Below are 23,906 nucleotides of genomic sequence, written 5' to 3' on the forward strand. Positions count from 1 at the left end.
CTGAATCCTTTAACAGGATTCCTATCTAGGTCCAGATTCTGAATCTCCCGATGCATCTCTAGCTAGATTCTGTTTATGAAGCTATTGGGGATGCCATTGGTGATTTTTTATATGTGGACTCAGACACTTCGGATATTCTCCATTCGACGTGTGCTCGAATTCTTGTAGAGATGGATATTTCAAAGGGCCTCCCTGAGAAGGTTTGTTTGGAATCCTTGAGAGGCTATTGAACCCAAATATTAGATTACAAAGGTATCCCTTTTCGCTATAGAAAATGTCACATGACAGGTCACATTGCTGCTCGTGCTATTGTGAAGACTAAATCAAGGCGACCACCTTCCTGATGATAAGGGGCTTCTTCTGAACACTATACAGTGGTTAAGTCGATGGATGCACCTCTGGATTCAGCGGATGACTTTGAGGGTGATTCCTCTACTAATGATCTTTCGGTGCCGAAGTTAGCAGAGGATGTCCAATCTCATGGTCAAGTCCATGTTCCTTCCCCTGCCCCTGCACTAGATGCTCCTCTTGGTCCTATTGGGGGCCAAGACCCTATACCCTCTCTTGTCCCTACCCCTGTATCGGACTTTCCTCCTAGCTCAGTGGGGGGCCATCTAACTACGAGCTCTTCTAGGGAGTTAGTTGTTGTTTCGAATTCCCCTGGACTCCATTGTTCAGTTTCTTCTGGGGATTGGATTGCTGAGGCAGCTAAGGTGGAGGATGGTTGGACTGCGGTAAAAAGAAAGAAAACTAAGCCACCTGCTCCTCCTTTTGAAATGTACCTGCGATCATGCAAGGGGGGTTCTAAATCAAACGCAAATCGTGAAATTGTAGTATCTGGCTCTCATTTGCCTCCTAGTTGGATCTTTACTTTTGGCTGGTGATAGGCTTTTATGTCACCTTGGTTACCCTTTGTTTGGGAGGTGACCAGTTTCGCTTTTGTCTATTGTATTTTTTGTATCTGCACTTATTGAATATCTTCAAACTTATACAAGGTTTCAAGCACCCTTCAAAACCTGTTTGTCTTAATCAAAAACTCTATATTTAGAAAAATCGATAGTGATAATTAATATTGATTAGACATTCATTTGTGAGGTGGAAGATAAAAATGATTGTTTTTTTTGAAAAGTTAATCCACTTGTCACAAATGTGGAAAAGATAAAGTTGTAATTAATGCATTCATTAATGCATGATAGACTTGTTAGAAAATATTTATATTTTTTTACAAATGACAAAAATAAACATCAATGTAAAACTTGAAAAATTAATCCACTTGTCACAAATGTGAAAAAGATAAAGTAATTAATGCATGAGACTTGTTAGAAAATATTTGTATTTTTGTTGGTGAAAACTGAATTTTCTCACTACCAAAAATAGTATGGTCCAATAGAATGAAAGAAAAATATGATTTATAAAATAATGAAAAGTTAGAAAAAGATATAAACATTTGAAGTTTCTTTTAATCATTTAAACCCTATGAGTTGATTGGTCAATTGAATTGAATGATTCCAAAAGCAGGGACTAATAATATTATGGACGGCAAAAGCAAGTTCGATTATGTCTGTCAAATAATGTCAGATTCTTGACATGTTGCCTTTCTACTCTCATTTTTAATGTACAGTGGTTATGTTTTTATGGTAAGAAATCCTCCATCCATCTCGCTTTTGCATAAGGATAGATGGCTTCATCTGAAAGAGGGTTTTGATTTTCTTTCTACATTTTTGTGAGTAGGAACTCTTCTTGTTCTTCAAAATATGCCAAAGCATCAAGATCAAAATCAAATCCCACTTTTGATCAAGGAACTCTTCTTCTTCTTCAAAATAGGCAAAAGCATAAAGATCAAAATCAAATCCCACTTTTGATCTTCCCGAGGAATATCGTGACTAGTTCTCAACATCTCAATATCAAACAAATCTAAAGATACAGTCTTGATGGCCCCCATAGATTAATTCATGATATTGGAGTATAGATCAATGGTATAAATGGTAATAAAATGGTGCCAAATGCTCGAGTTAAGTCAATCTGGACATATCTTCTATGTCTTCATTTTTTCTGGGTATTGTTGAGGTTGGTGGTTTTTGTATCTCAAAATATTGCTGGAGCCTCTGGGCCAATCTAGAGTCAATTTTCTATGATTAGCTTTGTAATTAGGTGCAACAATCAGAATCAAAAGTCTGATCATTATGGATTCTCATTCTGAAATTTATCTTAGCATTTGCTACTGTTTTTTTTCTTTGGAGAATAAATGATGAAACCAATTCTTTTTTCTATATTTCTTGTCTCTAATTTTTTGTTAAGGGTATTAAGGAATCTGACAGATTTTAGGATACACATTTGTTATACTCACATATAAGATCAACTAGTTTGCACCCAAGCAGTACTGCACATCTTTATAATACGAGTAGTTGAATGGAAAATCTTTCTGAGTTAATGTATAGGATGTTTGGTCTGAAGCTGGATTACTAAGTATGAATAAAATTTCTTGAAACTGGAAGGCAATTGAAGACTTAAGCTTGCAATATAGAGGGTCTTTCCTTCCCTGTGTATTGTTGTGGCCTTTGTTTCGTACAATTCATTTTTTTGACTCTGTTATAATGGATTAGCCACCAGTTATTAGTTACGGCATCCAATCTTTGAAATCAAATGACAATCAATTGCGCAGCTCTAGTTCATAATGTGTCAATTATGCTGTATCAATATCCATTGATCTAGTGGTACAAAGTATAACTATGTCAAGTTTTTTTCTGGGGCTGTAATTTGAGTCACTTTTTGGAAATTGTGCATCCTGTTAGATTTCAGGTTATTGATGATGTAAATGACATGAGTAGTCTCATCCATGGAGATAAAAATTTCTTTTACATCTAATGTTCGATCATAACCTGTCATAAGTTTGCCTTGTTGAGAGATGTACAGCCTGCAAGTTAGTAAACTAGCATAAAGACATGAAATGATAGCCATTATTAGAAATGCATGTGCACATAGTGTTTGGTCAAGCGGTTTGTCCAATCAAGTGCATTCATCCTACAAAGGTCTGTAGGGGCATCCTCCTAAGCTTGGCAGGGCTCAAAGTGTAGAGCATTCTTAATGAATTGGTCTTCTCCTGTCCTCAGTTTAATCATAGGTTTGCCCCTTGTCTAGATTGACTCAATCCCCACATCTGGATATTGTGATTCGTCCCTTACCATTGAGGTTTGCAAGAAAAAATTCTCAATTGGTTGTTTGGAGATCATCAACATTTTTGTTTAATGACTTCGTCATTGCACTGTTGGTAATCTGGTTACACACAAAAATCTCTTATGTGCTAACGACTCATACAGGCCTCAAAAATTGCTGCTCTGATATCAGTGTGATCCATATAACAAGCCTCACAGTTAATGTTTTGTATTACTGGAAATGCTCCAACGACAATTAATTAGAAGACGAATGTAATTTAGCGCTGAAATAAGATTTAAACAAAGAGAAGTCCACAACAAATCACAGGGTTTTTATTCTAGAAAGCTCCATAATGTGTAACAACCAATTGTTAGCTACAGCCTACAATTGCTCATCAACCCGGTTATTGCTCAAACAAGAAGTATAAAGGTAAGAGGTCCCAACTTCCTAGTTCTTATTTCTGACTTTCAAGCTTGTCACTTCACTCTTCAGTTGTAATTCTTCTTGTCCTAGTCACTTCGACACTCGATGTCTACACTTTATCCAAGTTGCCCTCTACACGTCTTAAATAGATCTTGCCTTAGGAAATGAAAAGAGGTGTGGGACATAAAGAGTTGTGGGTCATGAAAGGTCATGTGTGGAACATGAAGAGTCGTGTAGAGTGTTTCACCCCTTAGAAATGAAGAAACGGGTGGAAGATTCCATCTCTTCTTGGATCCTTAAGTATTAAGTGGAGGAACAAAGGACATGTAACTAAAATCAAATTAACTATAACATTATTGGTTAAATAAACATATATATTAAATAAATGAAAATAAATATAAGAATTTTGATCATCAATTTGAGAACCTCCCTTCCAAAATTCTTCAAACCCTAAAGATTATTTTCAAATGTCAATAAAATTGCTTAAAAATTCCTTCATGATAAAGTAAAATAAACTGGCACCTGTAGGAGCTGAATTATATCACTGAATTGAGAATAAATTCTCTGATAAATTTCAAATTTATGATCACTTTTGCCAGATCCGATGAGCCTACAACCTAACGACTCAATTGGATAAAATAAAACACGACAAAAATGTATTGTTAGGAGAAGGCTGTAAAAAGGAATCACATACAAAATAGTGGAAAGAAAAACATTCTCATATAAAACTTCAAAATTATTTACAAGAAAAAAATTAAAAGCTGTGACAATGACAACAATTTACAGCGAAAATATGGGAAAGGGACAGCATAAACTTGGTAGTAAAATTACCAATAAATATACAGAAGGTGATTGTGTGATATTTAGCAACCAAAAAACAAAATCAACAAATGTATCATAGATCTTTCCAAATTTGGTATTCTGTGTCACTATTGGAAGACTTGACTATGGCATCCTGGCATCCTAGAAAATAAGTGGAACGCATGTGATCTACATTTGCCAATGCATGGGCCCTTCCTTGGGGACTATTCGCAACCAGAACATCTTCTGCGCCTACCAACACCTCTCCATAACCTTTCTCACTGCCACCATCTTCAAACTGCACACCCAACAAGTAAATACACAATTATTTTCCTCATAACCCAAAATCTGATAAGCAGTAAAACTACACAATGTGCATATAAACACTAGTATCTTATATGTAAATAATATATATACATATATAGTCTGTGTATATACAAATGTGTAAATGCAAGAATCTTTATATGCACATGTACATACTCAAATAACCAAACACGCATGTGCATCGTGTACGTCTGTGTGCATATGCATATTATGTGTATGTGCCTATATACATTCATATATGTGTTTGAGTGTGTGTAAATAGGCATGGCATGTATGTACAAATTTGAAATATATAAATATTTGTATATATCAAGGTTCACAAGGATGCACCTTGGATTCCAAGTGATGTTTCGCATGGGGGGCAGGGACCTAATATCCACTCTGCATCCCCAATTTTCTGCACATCTATTGACCATCCCCAAAAAAAGGGACATCCCTTCAAGCTATTTTTCATTAGGGAAGCCACAGAGGGCTTGCACCCCTCTATGATGTCCCCAACCTATTTAGCTCTAGAATCATAGTTGTAACAAATTAGGGTTAGGGGCTACTTCTTACCAAATAAAATGGTTGTTGGATGTGAAGTCCAACTGTCATGTCTGTTCATTTCATATTCCTCTTATTTGCCTCTTCATCTTCTCTTGAAGACTATGTATAAATATGAGGGTAAAGCCCTATGTAATTAAGTTGAAGCTGCAATGACTGAATAAATATATGCTCTGCTCTCAGTGTGGACGTAGCCACAAGTTGTTGTGAACCACGACAAATCTTGTTTCTTGTCTCTATTTGTGTGTTCTCAATTTGTCTTTTGAATTAACAATTGGTATCAGAGCATGCAAGATCCTTGACAGCATGGTAGACTATAAGAGCCTTAACAAAAAGAAGTCTATTGAAAAGAAAGCTGCAGTGGAGAGAAATAGGTTATGGGATTGGAAGCAGTGGTGTCTTCAGAAAGACATAGCATGTAAGATCTGAGAGAGCCAAATTGATAACAGCGGTGCCAGGACAGAGATTAAGACCATTGAAAAGGAGTGTTATACTTGCTTTCTAAATACCATTTTGAAAGAGCTTGCAGACAAGCTACATAACTGTCCGCAGCACTAAAAGTATGGTGAGCCCATCAACAAAGCAGCAGTGAATCCCAAAGAAGAACCAATATCTGTAGCACTGAAAATACGATGGGTGAGAAGCACTCACAGCCTCAGTTCAGTACATAATAGAGGGAGACTCCTGCATTGGATAAGGCACGGAATGCCCTAAGGAAACCTTCAGGAGAACAAAGGCTGTCATCTATGTGATTGGAGGCACTGGAATGTGAAGAGACTCAAGGGTTTTTTATGGAGGATGAAATGAGTGTATGGCAGTCAAAATTATCAGAATGGATAGTAGAAAGATTGTCAAATGAAAGAACCAAAAAAATTCTGAGAAATATATAGGCACTGCTGATTTGAACAAACTGATATATGTAAACTTAAAGTTGACAAAATGATTATAATAGTATCCAAACCATTTTTTTCCAGCACTTGCTTATGATGATCCTCGTGATAGACTTCATATTGGCATTGGAGCTACCTTTTTTGAGAAAAGATGTGTAAATTTAGCATCTTTCTGTTTGTCATTTTTGCGTGGAATCTGATAATGGGTACAAACAGAGAGGCGTTTTTGGACCTGTTTTATTTTCATTCTGGTAAAAATTTCACTACCGGCAGTATCGATAACCATGTTATTCGATTTGGCTTATTATGAAAAAATTGCAGCTTCAGTTTCAGGTATAATCATTTAGTGTGATGTTTGGTATCATGTTTCGGATTTTGTTTTTTGATACCATGAAGAGTTTGATGTCACACTGCAATAAGAGTTTTGATAGTAACATTTTTGTTGTCGACAAATGGTTTCCTCCATGTGATTGGAGATGGTTTTTATTGTGCCATGATGAGCTCTTGACTCTAGATTAGAGCGTTGGCACGATATAGGATCTCTTGAAAGGTTTCGTTTTTTGGAGCATGAAGTTTGATTTGTGGAGTTCAAGTTGTCATGTTGTTTTCCGAGGTTATGCAAATGTGTAGTGAGAGTTTTGACAATTGGTGTGGTTAGTGCTCTTGTTATCTATACTTCGGCGGATTGGCCATGGAGGTGCTCTTGAAAACTAAGATGCTTGGGTGAGGCTACAGTTCTCTTGGTTTAGAGAACATTTGTTTAGACGGTTTCTCTTTGGAGGTTTCAGTGTGAAGTCCAAGGAGCCTACACTTGTGGATGGACGCGAGTTCAATATAGACCTAGTGGAGATTGTTCTTGGAGAAGAGTCACTGTGACTTGGTGTATCTTGGAGGAGCATTCTCACTCTCCACTCTTCCTCTACTCGGCAAATTTATCTCCTTGTGCATTTGAGTTTAGGAGATAGTTTTAGATTATTCCTGGTTTTGGAATGTTTGATCATCTTGCTTATAGGGGCTTTCATCCATCGTGTTTGGGTGTTGTAAATACTCTTACATGGGGAGATAAAGGAGATCATACTTGATAAAGCTGGGCACTTGATGGTGTTGGTAGAAGGATGAATTATGGTTTGCAGGGTGTTCCTTCCAAGAGTTTTTAAGGTCATCTATTATTGTTGTACATCATTGTTTTTTAACAACAATACGTGGTCCTTTAATGAGGACCTGGAAGATGTCATTTTGCAGAAAGTTGGTTGTGGTTTGCTGATCATCTCAAGTTAATGCCAGACCTTCTATGCGCTGATTGGTAGAGTGAGTCAACTGTTAGTTCACATTGCTCATGCAATTTAAATTTCTTTGTAATGGTCTTCTAGTTTTTTTGCACACCAATGGTTTTCTAGTGTATTTTGTTGGAAGATGGTATATTTGGTGAGCTATTGTATAAGTTGGTTATGTAATTTTGTAACAACCACTTTTCCCGAGTCTTAACTAACAACTAGCATATCAAAGAAATACAATTATTAATTAATATTCATAGGAAGACAATTATATCAGTTATGATGATGTGAATGAGATTAATGGTTACTGTTAACCATTTTAGCCCCCCTTCTAAAATGCCAATGTTGAGCAATCTCATGAAAACCCAGGGTGATAGCCATGACCACATTCTTGAATTATTCATTTATTTCCATGCTAAGTTGAAAGGGATACGTAAAAACCTTGGTCATACCTTTTATATGCCTAAGTCTTCAAACCTTTTATATTGCATGTTCTATCCTTATAACTAATTCAAGTTGTGACCATGCGATAGCCCCTTCTTCGCATTGTCACATACAATTAATGTCAACTTGGGGTTTAGGCTGCGAGGTTACGAAAAGGTTTGTTCACACTGTTGCAGAAAGTTCAGAGAAAATCACAGTTAAGGTCATGAATTTGCGCAAAACTATTGATCGCACTATTGTAGGTTAGAACTAAGGTTATCAACTTAAGTTGTGATGGTGTGATGACATTTAGTTTGAAGGGCAGTTGCGTCTTCGCATACAATTAAGGGTAATCCATGGTCAAGGTTGTGATGATGCAAAACACTTTGTTTGCATTGTCGCAGAGTTAAATGTTGAACTCCGCTTTCAGGTCAAGAGGAAGCGACGAGATGGCACGTGTCTTGGTGGGCCCGATTCATATGAGATCCTCATCGCATCGTCGCAAGGGTCAAGAGACAATCCGTTTTGAAGGATTGCCTTGTCGAATTGAAGCAGGTCAATTGAATCAACACCACTCCATCGATAAGGCTTTAGTATTTCAAGTTGTGACCATGCGATAGTCAACATCCTCAGTCAAATCCAGTTTTTGCATCGTCGCACATGGTTAGGGCTTACCCAGAGTTAAGGTGGCGATGATGCGAATTGCCTTGTCGCATGTTCGCAAGGTCTGACATGTAGTTAAGGTTTTCAGTTGCGAAGAGGCGACAGTTGAAAACAAGGCATCGTACCATCATAGGCAAAGTAAATGTTAGATGTTTTGCGGTTGCGACGAAGCGCATAGTCAGGTTAGCAGTTATCGCAATATTGCGGTCTACAAAGCATTGATGACTTTTTAAGTTGCGAGGTTGCGAACATGAATGTTGAAGCAGTTAATGGCTAGGTGCAACATCACATGTCCCAGGCAAGCTTTGGGTTGAGCAGTTCTAATGGGTGACAAGTGCAAAACGATGACTTAGCATCATCGCGCAGCTAGAGCACTATTAGGTCCAAACCACGGCGAAGATGTGGGAAGGCTAATTTTTTAATATTCGCAAGGATGCAACAATCAGAAGAGTAAGATGATAAGAGATATGGCATATAATGAAGACATCGCAGTTTCACATGACTAAGCAGTTAACGAAGAAGATGAGTTGCGAAGCCACGAAATGATGAGGCAGTCGGTAGGTCAACATAATAGAAAGAGGGTTGGGCGAGGTGGCAAAATACTTCAAGGATATAGGGCCACATGGCAAGTCTGAGGATTGACTCTAGTTGACTTTCTGATATATCTAATTTGGCACAGTCGAGAACATGAAACTAGCAACTCGTTGATGGAAATCAGGTCCTTTTGATCACCTACAACCACTTTTGAGTCTTCCCCATGCCTGATGATGCAGTTTGCTTCATTCCACTGCCTTGGGTTAGCCATCTACCCAGCCAAGACAGTTATGGCCATCATTTTTGTTTATTCAATGCCAAATTTGCACGCAAGGATCAAATCTTCTGTATGGGGATGTGCATCTGATTATGATTGTCTCTAATCAGCAGTTATTGCTCTTCTCTACAATCCAACTCCACCTGGTTGGAGTTTGAACTCAATGTAATATCAAAGTTATGCCTGAACTCTATAAAAGGCAGTTGTAAATATGTTTTGAGGGCTCTTCCTTGTCTATATTTTGCAGCAGCATTATGCTCTGCAACTTTTGTCTTTCCATTAATGAAATAGCTCTGTTCTTTACCTCTTCTTGTCATTCATTATCTATGCATATATCTTGCCTTGTGTTGGTTCCCAGAACCGTAGATTAGAATCCTACAAACCTTGCCAAATCGATGTCGGGATATCTAACCGGTAATGGCCAACTTGCAAGATCAATCAATTTGATCTAGATCCTCTGCGCTTCTGGCTCTACAAAACCAAGGCCGATGCACCTGATCCTGGATAACAAACTTGGATCGAAGACGTTTATAGCAGATAGATTTAATGCAAAGACAGTTTCCCAAAATGGCAAGAGGTTAAGGAAACTTATGGATTGCTAATAGTGAGTTTTAATCTTCGAAAATACGATTACTTTAATAAACTTGTGAATGCTGAAATAAGATCAAAAGTGAATTATTAAAACAAATAGATATCAAACCCTTAAAGAAAAGAGATTAGAATATTGCTAGCATATAGATTGAGAATTATGAGCGAGTTAGTGATCAGTGCCGAAATTTAAAAGGGCGATAGAGTCAAAACTATACATTTTCACATACAACTCTATGATATTATGTATATTAAATCTAAAAACAATTCAATTATCAGGATCAAATCACTTTGTGTTTATGCGTATTTGAACCAATCTATGATCTTTTAACCCTTATAGAGACAAAATAGATACAAATAAGGAAATAATCACAATATTTCACAATATTTGTATTTATCGGGTTTATATAGCAATGAGCAATTTGATCCACTTATCCTAATAACAAATTATTAATAGAAAATAAAGATGATCACAAAAGACGAACTATATAGTAACTTAACTCTAAAGCAAATAAAAATCTTACTAATTATATTGTAGAAAAAATCGTATTGAAGACACTCAAATGTTGATGCTCCACTCAACACAATTTGATCTCAAACAATATCAAAATTTATGCCCAATAATTCAATATCCAAGAGCTTGGTTCAAACTTCAATCTCTTCCAAGAAAGGAGTTTAAATAGCACATATGCTTCAGAATATGCAGAGAGTTTTGGTATATATCAATGGTGGTCCTTGTTTGATTTTTCATTACATATTTATAAAGGATCAAAAGGTATCAATTACCTTTCCAAACCTTGCACCTCTTCATAAAAAACTAACTAGTATTTAATATTTAATATGATTTTAATAATATTAAAGTATAACTGATGGTTCAATCACTTCTGTGGCTTACAAAATCGGATGCCATCTCCTTCACTCCCATGGGCGCCTCTTTGTGCAACTTCTATCCACCGAACAGCAATTTGTAGGCTATACTCCGCAGTATCCAATCACTTCATCCGCGTGGATCTTTCCTTCATTGCACACCACTCAAACTCTCGATTCCCTCATCCTTTTGCGTGTATCCTGCAAGTGGTTTTCCATCGTGCTTGATTGAACTTAAGATATTGTTAGTGAACAGATTGTCTTTTCCTACTAAAACAATAATTCAATCTATGCCCAAGGCTTGGAAAATCCAATAAAGTTCATAACAATTGGGTAAACATTGTGTTATTCGTTTCCCTCTTAATTTTACAGGTACAACTCCCTTTACAAAAGATTTATCAATAAGTTCAAAAGATCAAAACTAACTGAATGCACACTTTTGCCAGAAAGTGCATAAGGAACACTCATATACTCTTGGGTACTAAGGTAATAATTTACATATTCAAAGATTCAATGAATGAAAAGCTCATAGTCTTTCCACAAGCAAGACTTGACTAGGAATTTAAACATTACAATACTCAAACTAATTTTGGAGAAAGACAAATGAAAATGAACCACAAAGAAATAGCAGTAGATGTCATATAGAACTAATTTTCACAGCTCACAAAGTAACCATGATTGAATCCGCCTCAAACACCAAGTTTTAAAGCACAACGAAATATGATAGATATATATATATACATATTTTTTATTTTATTTTTTTCGAAAGATTTCCTTAGCACAAAGTCATTTAAGAGAGCACTTCCATATATACTTCTACGTGCCTATCGTTGTTTCCATATAATCAACTTAAAACAGTACTAGCTTTATCAAAGTCTATCTAGGCTACTGAAAATCTAACCCCTAATTAGCTAAATGCTCCAGCATTTATAGTTTTTGACAAACCTGAAAAGGCCTCCATTAAAGCCCAGCCTTTCAGTGAAAAATAGTTGTGATAACAAGAAACAGTTTTGAAAGCAGTTTGAAAAACAAAATAGAAAGTAACTTTTTTCAACTAGACGCCTCCGCCAGCCATCTCTCCATCCGCCATGGTCTGCTTCACCAGTTTCCAGCTCCTAAAGGCATTTGTGAATTCCTGCATTGCATGGGAGTGTGGATTTTTTAGACTAAGTAGCTTTGACCTGCAAGCATCCTTTTGCCACTTAAGCTCTTTAATTCGGCGACTTTGTCTTGGCATGAGATTTTTATTCAGATATAACATCGACTCAATGTTTGCCAAAGTAGTGAAGTCTCCGGAAGTAGGTGCATCATTGTCCCTGATTCCTGTCAGAGCATCATCGAAATTTTTGGTTAAGACTTATGAGTCCATGTTGTCATCTTCGAACTACAGGATTCCTGTAGGATTAACAACATGCATATCCTTTAGGAGTTCTTTATGCATTCCAAAGATTTCAGTTTTCACTGATCGCATCACTTCAATGGCTCCTTTGTAAATCGACTCCTTCCAACCCATATTGCTCTTTAGGATGAACAGCATGCATGAGTCCACAATTTTCATGGGATTTTCACTCAGAAACTTCAACACTCCGTATTTTTTCACTTCATGAACTTGGAACACAATTGCTTGGCATCAATTCTGATCAACCTCCCATACTGGCACAAGGGTTTGAATTTCACCTAACAACACCTCCCCTTCCGTGTATGTGGTGGTAAAATCTAGAATGAATTTACTACCTTCTTTTATTATAGATGTCACCCATTCCTGTACCGCGTCTAAGAGTAGTTTACCCCTTTGCATCTGCTTAACCAACGGTTGGCTGTCTGAGGAATTGGGATCAAAAGACTGCAGAGTCTGAACCAGTGGAAGAGCACCCAAATTCATCAACGAATCTATATAAGCAGTCATAGAAATTACCAGTGCCTTTCGCTCTTTCTTCTCATTGCCATCCTTTTCTGACTGAGTTAGCATATGGTCTGCAGAGAATTTAAAGAAGTGATTACCGGTGTCTCTAGTAATGGCCCCCAATTCTACAGTGGTGACCTTAAAGCCTTGGGCGTCAATTTCTCTAGATTCATCTTACTATTTGTATGTGGCCACCTCTACCATTACCTTTCCAGTTACTAGGTCCTTGATCAAACACGCATCACTCTTCATCTTTTTACTCTTAGAACCACAAGCTGCATATTTGGTGACGATATCTTTGACAGGTGTAGACACAGGTTGCAAGTTTCGTTTCTTGATGACTGAATGAGACAACCATGATGGAGTAGTAGGAGTAGTAGTCATCCCTTGACTTCCCCTGGGAGGAGTCATGAGTTTAGGCTGGTCTGACTCGAAAGCATCTATTAACTGCACATCACCATCCGGATTATCCGAGAAACTGAGTTCTTCTCCTAGACCTTGTCCTTGAGACATCATTTTCTCCTTTTGAATCTCCTGCTACATGAGTGCCTCGGATTTAGTCTTTGACCTGGTTCTAGGGGTTCATCGTGGTTTGTTTAGGAGATGGTGTTCTTTTCTGCTTATTGGGAGCCGAATTGTTACCTGCAACATAAGACGAAATCGAGATGTCAAAGGTTCATGTTTCAAAGAAAGAAACCACCTTTGGGGATTTTCCAATTTGTTTTTCATTGACAGCCTTCATATTTCTTCTCCTTGACCAGTTATCTATGTGAGTGAGAATAGATTTGGTTCTCAAATTTACATCATCTTCCTCATCCTGACTCCAGTCTACCTCTATTTGTTTTAGTTCACTTGCTTCTTCCCATCCCAATTCAATGATATCCGAAGCATCCTCAACTACTCCTTTCAATTGAAATTTCAATTTGAGAGAATTAATTTGTGGAAGAGTTAATCTTGAATGATCCTTCTTTATCACTTCTTCCTCATCATTACAATCTTGCCACAGATCTTCTAAATATGGAACTGTAGGTGACTGACCTTTCAAACCAAGTACTTTAGTTGCGAAACTTTTGTTGTCGAAATTTCTGCTTCCTTGGTAGGATCCAAAATTGAAACTGAGCAAGTTGCTACCAACCACTAAGGCATTAATCATGTTGTTGCAAGTTAAAGAACCAAGCTTAACAAGAAAAACAAACTACCACTATTCCTGAAGTAGATTGTCTTTAATCACTAAAAATAATTGTCTACAAATTTCAGCTATGATAAAACAATCTTAGAGCATATCGAGGTAGTTTCATTGGTTCTTCTTCAAATCCCCCTATCCATAAGTATGTGAACTTAGGAAATTGAATAAAATAACTCCCATAAACTTGAATTAGCTTTTGGGTTTCTGGGGATATCCTTGGCATGGGTGTTTTTTTGAGGTTCAAATACACACTTTCTATCAGCACATCATGTGTTCTCTGGAAATCTTCTAACACTCTATCTCTTTGGAGCAGGGGACAATATTGGTAGACAGTTGCGTCTTCATTCCAAGTTTCATGAGGAAGAGAAGTAATATTACTAACACATGCAATGCAATAGGTCAAATAGGAAGACATATAGAAATCTTCTCTCGACACTTTAGCATGTTTGAGTTGGTTTCTCAATGAATTGGCTATTAGTTCCACCCAATCTAAAAACTGTTCTCCTTTTAGAATGATTTCTACATAACGATACATCCAATCTTCAAAGAGGAAAACATCTGAAGAACCTTTAACCCGGTGCAATAAAACCATGAGGTCATGAACATGAGGCTTCATATGATCCTTGGTGATTATTTTGAGCAGTCTTGAGCTACCTTTATACTTAGTCTCTGTCCATTTCCTAGCCAGCATGTTACGGTATTTATCTGGAGTTCCCTGATATTCAACTAGAGACTGGGTAAGGCTAAAAGCAGCAAAGGTACATTCAGGCGAACACAATACTAATGAAATAATTTCCCTGAAGATGGACAACACTAGTTCCCCATCTTTATTCAAAATACTCTTGGTTCTCACATCATACTGGTCAATACACAACTGAAGTAGCTCGGGACTCAAAAGGGTGGGAGGAAAAGCCACAGCTTCAATCAAACCACTGGTTAGAATTTCTAAACAACCGTTAACTTCGTCAGCTTGCTCAAGAAAATTTCCTTGCAACTTCTCAACTTCGACACCTTCCAAATTAGTATCAAAAATGACAGGCCTCCTACATTCTAAACTAGAAATATTCCCGAAGAAATGCAGTACAGACTTCATTTAAGCAAAAGAAATTAAAGCCCAACATTGCTTTGTTCTTCGAAATACAGAGAGGAAAGAACAAGGGATTTCTTGTATTCTCACCTGTAACTTGCTGAGAGAAAACCAGAACTCTTTACTTCGCTTATAGCTGCTCCTTCAATTCGCCTCTTCACATGATAACACAATCAAATGGGAAACTTATGTTTTAAAAGGGAAGGAGACATACTGGTGAAGGTACCACCTCATTATGAGGTATTCATGGCGATTTCGTTGTGGCTTGATTTACACGCTCGAAACTATGACAAGACACCTTCCTTAAATGATTATCCCTCCCGGATGTCCTTGTAATAATTACAAGTTTTTGACAAATAATCCGACTCCCAGATGAAAGATTTGCTCCTTTTAAATCATGACGACAACCAATCTTGTGTCTCAAACAAAATTACATCAGACATGATCTTCAATCATTATTTCTAATATTTCAATTAATTTCTTGAGGACCGGTTGTTCAAGAGAATCATTGACACTTGTGCTCAAAAACCTTCAATAATAGAACTACTTTAAACTGCTTCGAACCGAGGTTCGAAGAGGTTCAGACGAACATCTTCATTATGCTTAGCGGGTCCCACCTGCAAAAAATGATTAGTATCGAAATCCTTTGGTTGAACTACTTTGAACTACTTTGAATCGAGTTTCAAAGAGGTTCAAGGAGGTTCAAGTCATGAGAAATGCAACAGACATCACAGGACTAACCTCTATATGCAAAGCCTAGCGATATTCATAAGATAATAGACCGAGAAGGGCTTGTTCAATGAATGAATTTGGGCTTCAAAGGAAACCGGAGAAAAAATTTAAAAAGGCAACTCAAAACTAAGGCTAACAGACACATCCCGAACCTGCAAACAAATACAAAATATTAATATTAATTTATTAATGATCGGTAATATTCAACACAAAAATTCATGCTTCAGTGGCTCTGGTCTCCATGATTGAGCATATTGTATCGGGCTCTTTCAAATTTTAATTGCACTTTTGTGCTTTCTGAAAGTCATTACTTCTGCATAGGCCACCAAATTCTAGGCAACATTCACTAGAAATTCAAGCTTATATCGTCTAAAGACAGGAGCACTTGATTTTCGTCAAACAATCAATCTCTAGTTTCAACGTTGTTCCAACTGGCTATAACACAAAGCCCAATCGAATATGTGCAAGGGATAGAAATTCACGGCATTACCATGTACGCAAGTTTGGAACAATTCCTTAGTGACTTTGCCAAGAGTGTTTCCATTATGAAATCACCGGTCATTGTAATTGTCTCAGGCTACTGTTATCACTGTTATTTGAGGCACTCTTTATTTATTAGTTTCAACCGATGAGCATATACAATGGGCAATAATATCTCTCAGACAACTACTCTGCTAAGTGACCTCCAACTCCCAACGACACCATTTTTCAAGGAATTGATTGCTGTTAATCTATGCTGCACCTGAAACTTCTCTTCACATGTATATGATTTCTACAGTTTTAACTCCTCCATCAAGGTTCATACGCACCTGCCTTCATTTCACTCTTGGCATGAATATGTTCTTCATTGGTTTTATGTTTTGAGAATAGAGATGCATATTCTGAATTCCTCTATACAGATCCCTGCTGCATCCATATATTATTATCTTATAGTTTTGAAGGCAACGAAATAAGATTCATTACTTGTGGGTTTGGAGATACGAGTTGCTTTGAAATATAGCTGCCACGGTGAACTGCTCATAGATTATTGTTGTTGTATCCTGTGCATCACCCACAACAGTGTATGTACAGAATATGCTGGATCAAAACAAACATCATCCCTGAAGAGGTAATCTGCACATTTTCTATTCTCAACATTCAATTTGGTAGTCAACAAATCTCCACAAACTGCCCTCTGCAAAGTCTGCTAATGAGGATGCTGTAGGTGACGACATTAGGTATATGGCCTCTGACTGACAACATATTTAGCCTTTGCCATTTTGTTTGCACAGCTGACAAATCAGTAGGTTGTGAGTTACAGTTTTAGGAAAATAACCTTGGCATTTTATCTCTTCCCTTAATTTGGAAGCCACCTGCACCTGACTTTGCATACTTGAAAACACTTTACTATAGCAGCAGCCCTATCTATCTTGGCATCCTTGCAACATTTGCTTGAATCTATCTTAATGTTTTGAAGTTAGAATTTGAGTGCTTGCAGATTTGACTCTCATTGTTTCAAACCTGTCCTTTATTCCATATGAGCAGAATGCTGCTTTTCTGATTTGTCTACTTATGATGCCATCTTGATTTTAGACTCATACAACCGGTAATGCCAAAAAGGCACATACTCACTTGAGCAGATGAAAAGATAAGCATTACAATGCACCTACTGATTAGGTTGTTGACTGTGTATGTATTTCACATCTTTGCATTTGAGATCTATGATTATATGGATCTTTCTTTCTTTTTTTTAACACCATAAATGGAGCCCTGTATTTTTCCCGAAAAGTAGGGTTCCATCACCTTGTTTTGAATGTTTCTTTCTATTTTTAAGGTTTATATGTTGTGTCTAAATTGTTGATGATTGTTGCATTGTGAAGACATCTTTCCATTCAGCATTTAATCATTTCTGAACCTGCATATGATTCCTTGAAGGTAGATTAGAGTGAAGGACTGTGTGTTCGAGTGTCTAATTGATGTTTTGTGTAATCGTGGGCAGAGTCGTAACCATTTCAAATGGGTGCATCACCCCCTCTAAATTAGATTAGGTAGTTTGACTTCATGCATCTCCTTCTCCCTTTTCCTCTCAAGCCGTAATTAGGTGCATCCTGATTGTAAAGAAGTCGGCCTTCTCTGGAGACTCAATCTCACAGTTCAAGTCCCATAGCTTGGAGATTGTTTCCATGTTACACAAAGTCGCTTGAGGGTCACACCTCAAGCAAGGGCGCAAACTTCTGTGTCAACGGTTACAATTAGTTAAACGGAAATTTCATAACTAACAATTGAAGTGTAACATCCTCTTTTCCCAGGTCTTAACTAACAACTAACATATCAAAGAAATACAGTTATTACTTCATTTTCATAGGAAGACAATTATATCAATTATGCTCATCCGAATGAGATTAACGATTACAATCAGTTAAACGGAAATCTCATAACTAACAATTGAAAACACCATCAATGAATTAACCAAGGAAATTAAAATTTACATACCATGGAATTTGAAACCGAAATCAATCTAGGGATGCTTCTGCAAACACCCAGGTTAGTCCACAAATACCACTTAGAATCAAATGACAATTACAATTAAATACCACTATATCAAAATCAAATGATGATTACCATCAAATACTACTATATCAATTAGGGCATCGATTACCACTGTATTAATTAGGGCATCAATTACCATTGGATCGTTTAGGACATCAGATACCACTGTATCATTGGGGCGTCAGGTACCTCTATTTCATTTCTTTTCTTCCTATTGTCTTCCTATTGCTAACTGTGGCAATAACATAAGATTAGAAGATATGCTCATAATCATTATTCTTACAAATGAAAGACTGAAATAACAATTCTATAGATATATTCCATATTCAGTTGGAAGGTCAACTGATCTAACTGGTTACCAATTACATTGACGAGAAAGGTTGCTTTCATCAAAGGAAATAATTGAAATCAATGATATAAATTAATCCATTATATCTTCTTACTTGAATAAACATCATAAAAGTAAAATACCTGTTAACAAAAAATGTTTGAATACTTTACTTATCTTTGTCTAATGCACGTCCAGACATTTTGTGGAGAGGGGAAACATTGTCAAGGGCTTAACCTCCCAACCATGGACTTTAAAACTTATCCCCACACTTTCTCTAACTAGAAAGACCCTCCCTACCTGGAAAAGACATGGAACACCTTGTCAACCACTAAGCATCCTAGTACTTAATACACCACTCGGCTTGACAACAAAGAATGAATTGGACATGCATGAGCTTTTAAATGATTCTTTTTTAAAATAATATATATTGTTATGTCACATCAGATTCTGTTTCATGTTATTGCAGATCTCACCTCTTCACCCTTTTCCTTGGCCATACAGCGAGGTGAGTCCCAGGTGTTTATAATCTTAGAGTATCCAGCGCTTTTACTAAGCCCCAACAGGGGTTGGATCATTGCAATTTCCAGTATATCAAATATTAGAGAATGATCTTAACAAGCTTGCAAGGTTATATATTTTGTTATACTATAGAAAAACAATGTTGTATAAACTTTTCATTTACAATTGGTCTTGACTCAACAACGTAGAGAGATTGGACTATCGAATATCCATTCGATTGAAATTTAGAAGTAATGTACGAAATTTTCATAACACATTCCTTCTTGCTGCAAATGTGAATATAGTTTAAGAAAAACATACAACAATCTGAATATGAAAGTCTGACCACATAACCTGGTCTAAGGATGGAAAATGTGAGCCTTGGCTTGGTTTCAAATAGCTGGTCCCTTGGACGTGAGCCTTGGCTGGACACTAACAACCAGTTTCTTTTCTAAAGTAATTCCGGACGCAAAACTCAAAGTGATTATCAATCACGGCTTTCAGCAAAGGCAAAATGAGAAGGAAATAACATGACAAGAACTACAGAGATATATCATAAATCGTGTGGAAGGAGAAATCAATTCATATTCTTTGGGTTTCTCACGGCTCCCAAATATATAGAGGCATTTGATATATCAAGGCTTCCAAGAAGCCGTAACTCTTAAAGAATTAAAAGATTCGTCTTCTTGAACACTGATATTATATGTCAAGTGTGCATTTCGGTTTCTAAAAGGAATTGAATAAATATGGAAAAGAATTTGAAAGTTATAAATCAAAAGAATATTATAAACATATTTATTTACTCGCACGTAAATATATCTTATTAAGATGGCACATAGTAAATGTTTATCCAAGGTCGTACATTTTAAATATGTATATCTAAATACATGTTTCATCTTGGAAGATTTATTTTATCTTCTTGTACATGCATTTAAATGTACGTATTAAATAAATAAAATCTTGTATAAAAATAATATTATGATGTCACCTTTAATTTATATCTATGTATGTACATAAATATGTATTATAATGATGTGGTGGAAAAGTCAATCAAAAGCCATTTGAGGTACGCATTAATTAAGCTAAAATGATTAATATTTTAAATGTTTATTTAATAGCTCATGCGTGTCTAATGTGTGTATCCTGTTATGCAATTGCTAGGTCCTCAACCATGGTGATTCATGATTCATACCCATTTTCCTAGTGAAGGTGATGCTCCTGTGCCCAATTCTTTTCTAACAATGCTTCCACCCTTTTGACGTGCTCCCTTCAAGGAAATTCTTTGCAGTTAAATCATATTACCATAACAAGTTATTAATCATAAATAATCATAACGGCTACCCGCTTTTTCAATTCTATGAATTCATGATAAATAATCAACTAACATGTTATCTTCATATGAAATTATAACGACTGACTATCTTACCATTTCACAAGATTATAACAAATTTCACTATCAGCTGACTTCATGTGAACCTCAACAGTTATATGAACATTTTTAATTGGGATGTAACATGAAGACATCATCAATGAATTTAATAAGGAATTTAAAATCTTCATACCATAGAATTCAAAACCAAAATCTGTTTAAGGATGCTTTTGCAAAACCCAAGTTAGTCCATACATACCACTTGGGGAACAAATAACTATACCACTTTATCGTAAGAACAAATACCATCAAATACCATTGTATCATTTAGTGCATCAAATATTGCTGTATCATTTGGGGCGTCAAATACCACTGTATCATTTAGGAGATCAAATACAATTGTATCATTTAGGGCATCAAATACAAATGTATCGTTTAGGGCATCAAATACCATTGTATCATTTAGGGCATCAAATACTAATGTATCATTCCCTTTCTTTCTATTGCTAACTATGGCAATAACATACAATTAGAAGATACATTCATTTTCATAATTCACATAAATGAAAGACAGAAATAACAATCCATCAAATAAACCTATCTCTTGCATATAGATAAACTCCATGTTCAGTTGGAAGATCAACCGATCTAACTGGTTACCAATTACATCGACGAGAAAAATTGCTTTCGTCAAAGGAATAAACTGATTCAGTGATATAAATCAATCCATCATATCTTCTACTTGCAAAAACATCATAAAAGTAAAATACCTGTTACCAGCAAATGTTTGAACGCATAACTCATCTTTGTCTGGTGCATTTCTTGGCATCTTGTGGAGAGAGGAAACATTGTCAGGGGCTTAACCTCCCAACCGTGGGCTCTCTAAATATCCTCACATAATCTCATATGAGAAAGGCCCTCACTACCCAGAATAGACATGGAGCACCTTGACCATCCACTGAGCATCCGAGTACTTAATTGCACCACTCGACTTGACAACCGAGTATATGAATTGGACAACATGAGCTTACTTAGACATTCTTAGAGTTTAATTATACATTTTATCATGCTTTAATAGTTCTAATTTATGTTCTTCCCTTTGCAGGGATTTCCTCCACCTCTTCATCCCTTTCATGGCCATCCAGTTGAGGTGAGTCCTAGGCATTTGACCATTTATGGAAATCTTCCATTTGCAATTCATGGTTGACACTCAGCCGATACACAAAAGAAAATTAATTACTGGCATTTAGTCATCTTGAGACTCAAGATGTAGATTTGTATCATCAGATTAAAGGAAAGAATTAATGTTCAAAGTATGAGACATACTTCTCTGGATCGATTTGTATCAATTCGCCATAGACATTGGTTAAAGAAAATAAAGAAGCTTGGCAGACATGCCCTGTCATTATAAATCAGTTTCCATCATAGATATGCTTGAGGAAAAACAATGGCATAATTTAAAAAACCAATAATTGCATCGTGGTTCTGGTATCTAAATGACAAGAATAGAAGTATTTACATAGCCTGATTATTGCAAATCAAATACCGGGTAGTCCCGACTAGCAGGTTTCCAAGGTCTAAATTGTGATCTCTGTATAATCGCAATGCTTAGCATAACACTCTCTGATAGGAGCCGAAAGGAAAAAGGTGTCGACTGGAAAGAACAAAACCGTATGGAAAGAATTGCAGTTCATAAGGAAAGGTAAAGAGAAGATGATTCCCGACTTAGCGAAATAGACATATAAAGCTTGAAATCGCAAACCAAGGTGGTAGTTTAATACAAGACCATCAATTTCTTGGTTTATCAATTCAATAATACAAGGAGTTCCAAGTGTATTTGACACCTCACATAGAGAGTTACAAATTTAAATATTAAAGAGCTCCTTTGGAAAGTTTATTAAAACAAATATATATAAATATATATATATATGTTATTTTCAAAATGATATTATCATGCTATCATTATGCCCAAGGTCGTGCTTATTAAAATACGTATATCTACATACGTGCATAATTTGAGGAATTATGATTTATCTTAACCTCATATCCTCTTGATATATATATGCATGTATATACTTATACATATGTTAATAAAGACGAGCTTGGAGATTTAATATCATAATGGCATCATACCTTTATACATATGTGTAAATAGATGTGTGTGTGTGTGTGTGTGTGTGTGTGTGTGTGTGTGTGTGTATAATGATGAAGAAACTAAAGACAGCAACATAGAACAACGAATATAATGGTTTTGAACATGAATTTTGTTAAAGATAGGTATATATTTGTATATGTTTGACCAAATATCTCATGGCATTTGTCCAACGTACACTCTTGTTTGCCTAGTCGTTTACCCTTAGCATGGTGATTCAAGATTCATACTTATTTGCCCATTGATGGTGGTGCCCCTTGTGCCCAATTCTTTTCTGACAATGCTTCCAACCCTTTGACGTGCTCTCTACAAGAAGATTCTCCACAATTAAATCATATTACCATAACAAGTTATTAATCATAAACAATCATAACGGCTAACTGCCTTTTCAATTCTCGTGAATTCATGATAAATAACCAACTTTCCAAGATAGCATTAAAATATCATCACAACGGTTAACTAGCATGCCAACTCATAAGAGATTACAACGATTCACCATCTTACCATTTCACATGATTGTAACTAATTTCACCTGTCAACAGACTTCACATGATACCTTAGCGGTTATATAAACATTTCCAATGGAGCCAAAAATTGGGATGTAACAATTATAAATCTATTGATGTTGTATGATTAGTTGGATGTGATTAGCAACTACTTGTGGTTGCTATTCCAGCTATAAGATTGTCTTTTGGCAATTTATTGCCATGGGTTTGGTAAGGGAAAGCAGAGTTTAAATGGGAGGTTGTTCAAATGTGAGGTTGCAACATAAGTTGAACTTCAAGTGGGAGATTGTTGGATGTGAAGTCCAACTGTCATGTCTATTCATTTCATATTCCTCTTATTTGTCTCTTCATCTTCTCTTGAAGACTATGTATAAATATGAGGGCAAAGCCCTATGTAATTAAGTTGTAAGTTGCAATGACTGAATATATATATGCTCTGCTCTCAATGCGGGCATAGCCACAAGTTGTGGTGAACAACGATAAATCTTGTTTCTTGTCTCTATTTGTGTGTTCTCAATTTGCCTTTTGAATTAACAAGATCTCTTTAAAAAAAGTGATCTTGGATTTGAATCGTGCAATCACAACATAAGAATCATATACACATAATTTATATATCTATTATTAGGATTACTCCATAACACATGGTATTCAAATTTCATATGATATCTATAACATCATTTCAAACACATTAAGATGTGGGAGAGGAAGCACGATAGGTCTGCCTGAAGCCATCCCACACTAAGAGCAAAAGTAGAACTTGGGCCCTCTTGGTAACAGTGACCGGTCACATGGACATTCACTCAAGGTATCCTACCTAGTAGGGTGCTTGTACATTTTTTCTCTATCCATGCTT

General features: G+C 36.4%; 1 protein-coding gene across 1 annotated transcript in view; it reads right to left on the reverse strand.

Moving 5' to 3' along the window:
• Positions 1 to 4,274: 4,274 nt before the first annotated feature.
• LOC149538418 (RmlC-type cupin) overlaps positions 4,275 to 23,906 on the reverse strand; it is a 42,550-nt gene continuing 22,918 nt past the window's right edge. The window contains exon 3 of the mRNA XM_089799740.1: positions 4,275 to 4,675. Within this exon, the coding sequence (XP_089655866.1) occupies positions 4,472 to 4,675 (204 nt within the window). The 3' untranslated portion in view covers positions 4,275 to 4,471. The remainder of the gene's footprint in view (positions 4,676 to 23,906) is intronic.

The sequence above is a fragment of the Cupressus sempervirens genome, chromosome 9 (assembly GCF_028749045.1).
Source record: "Cupressus sempervirens isolate cs-2001-9-10 chromosome 9, ASM2874904v1, whole genome shotgun sequence".
Classification (NCBI taxonomy): domain Eukaryota; kingdom Viridiplantae; phylum Streptophyta; class Pinopsida; order Cupressales; family Cupressaceae; genus Cupressus; species Cupressus sempervirens.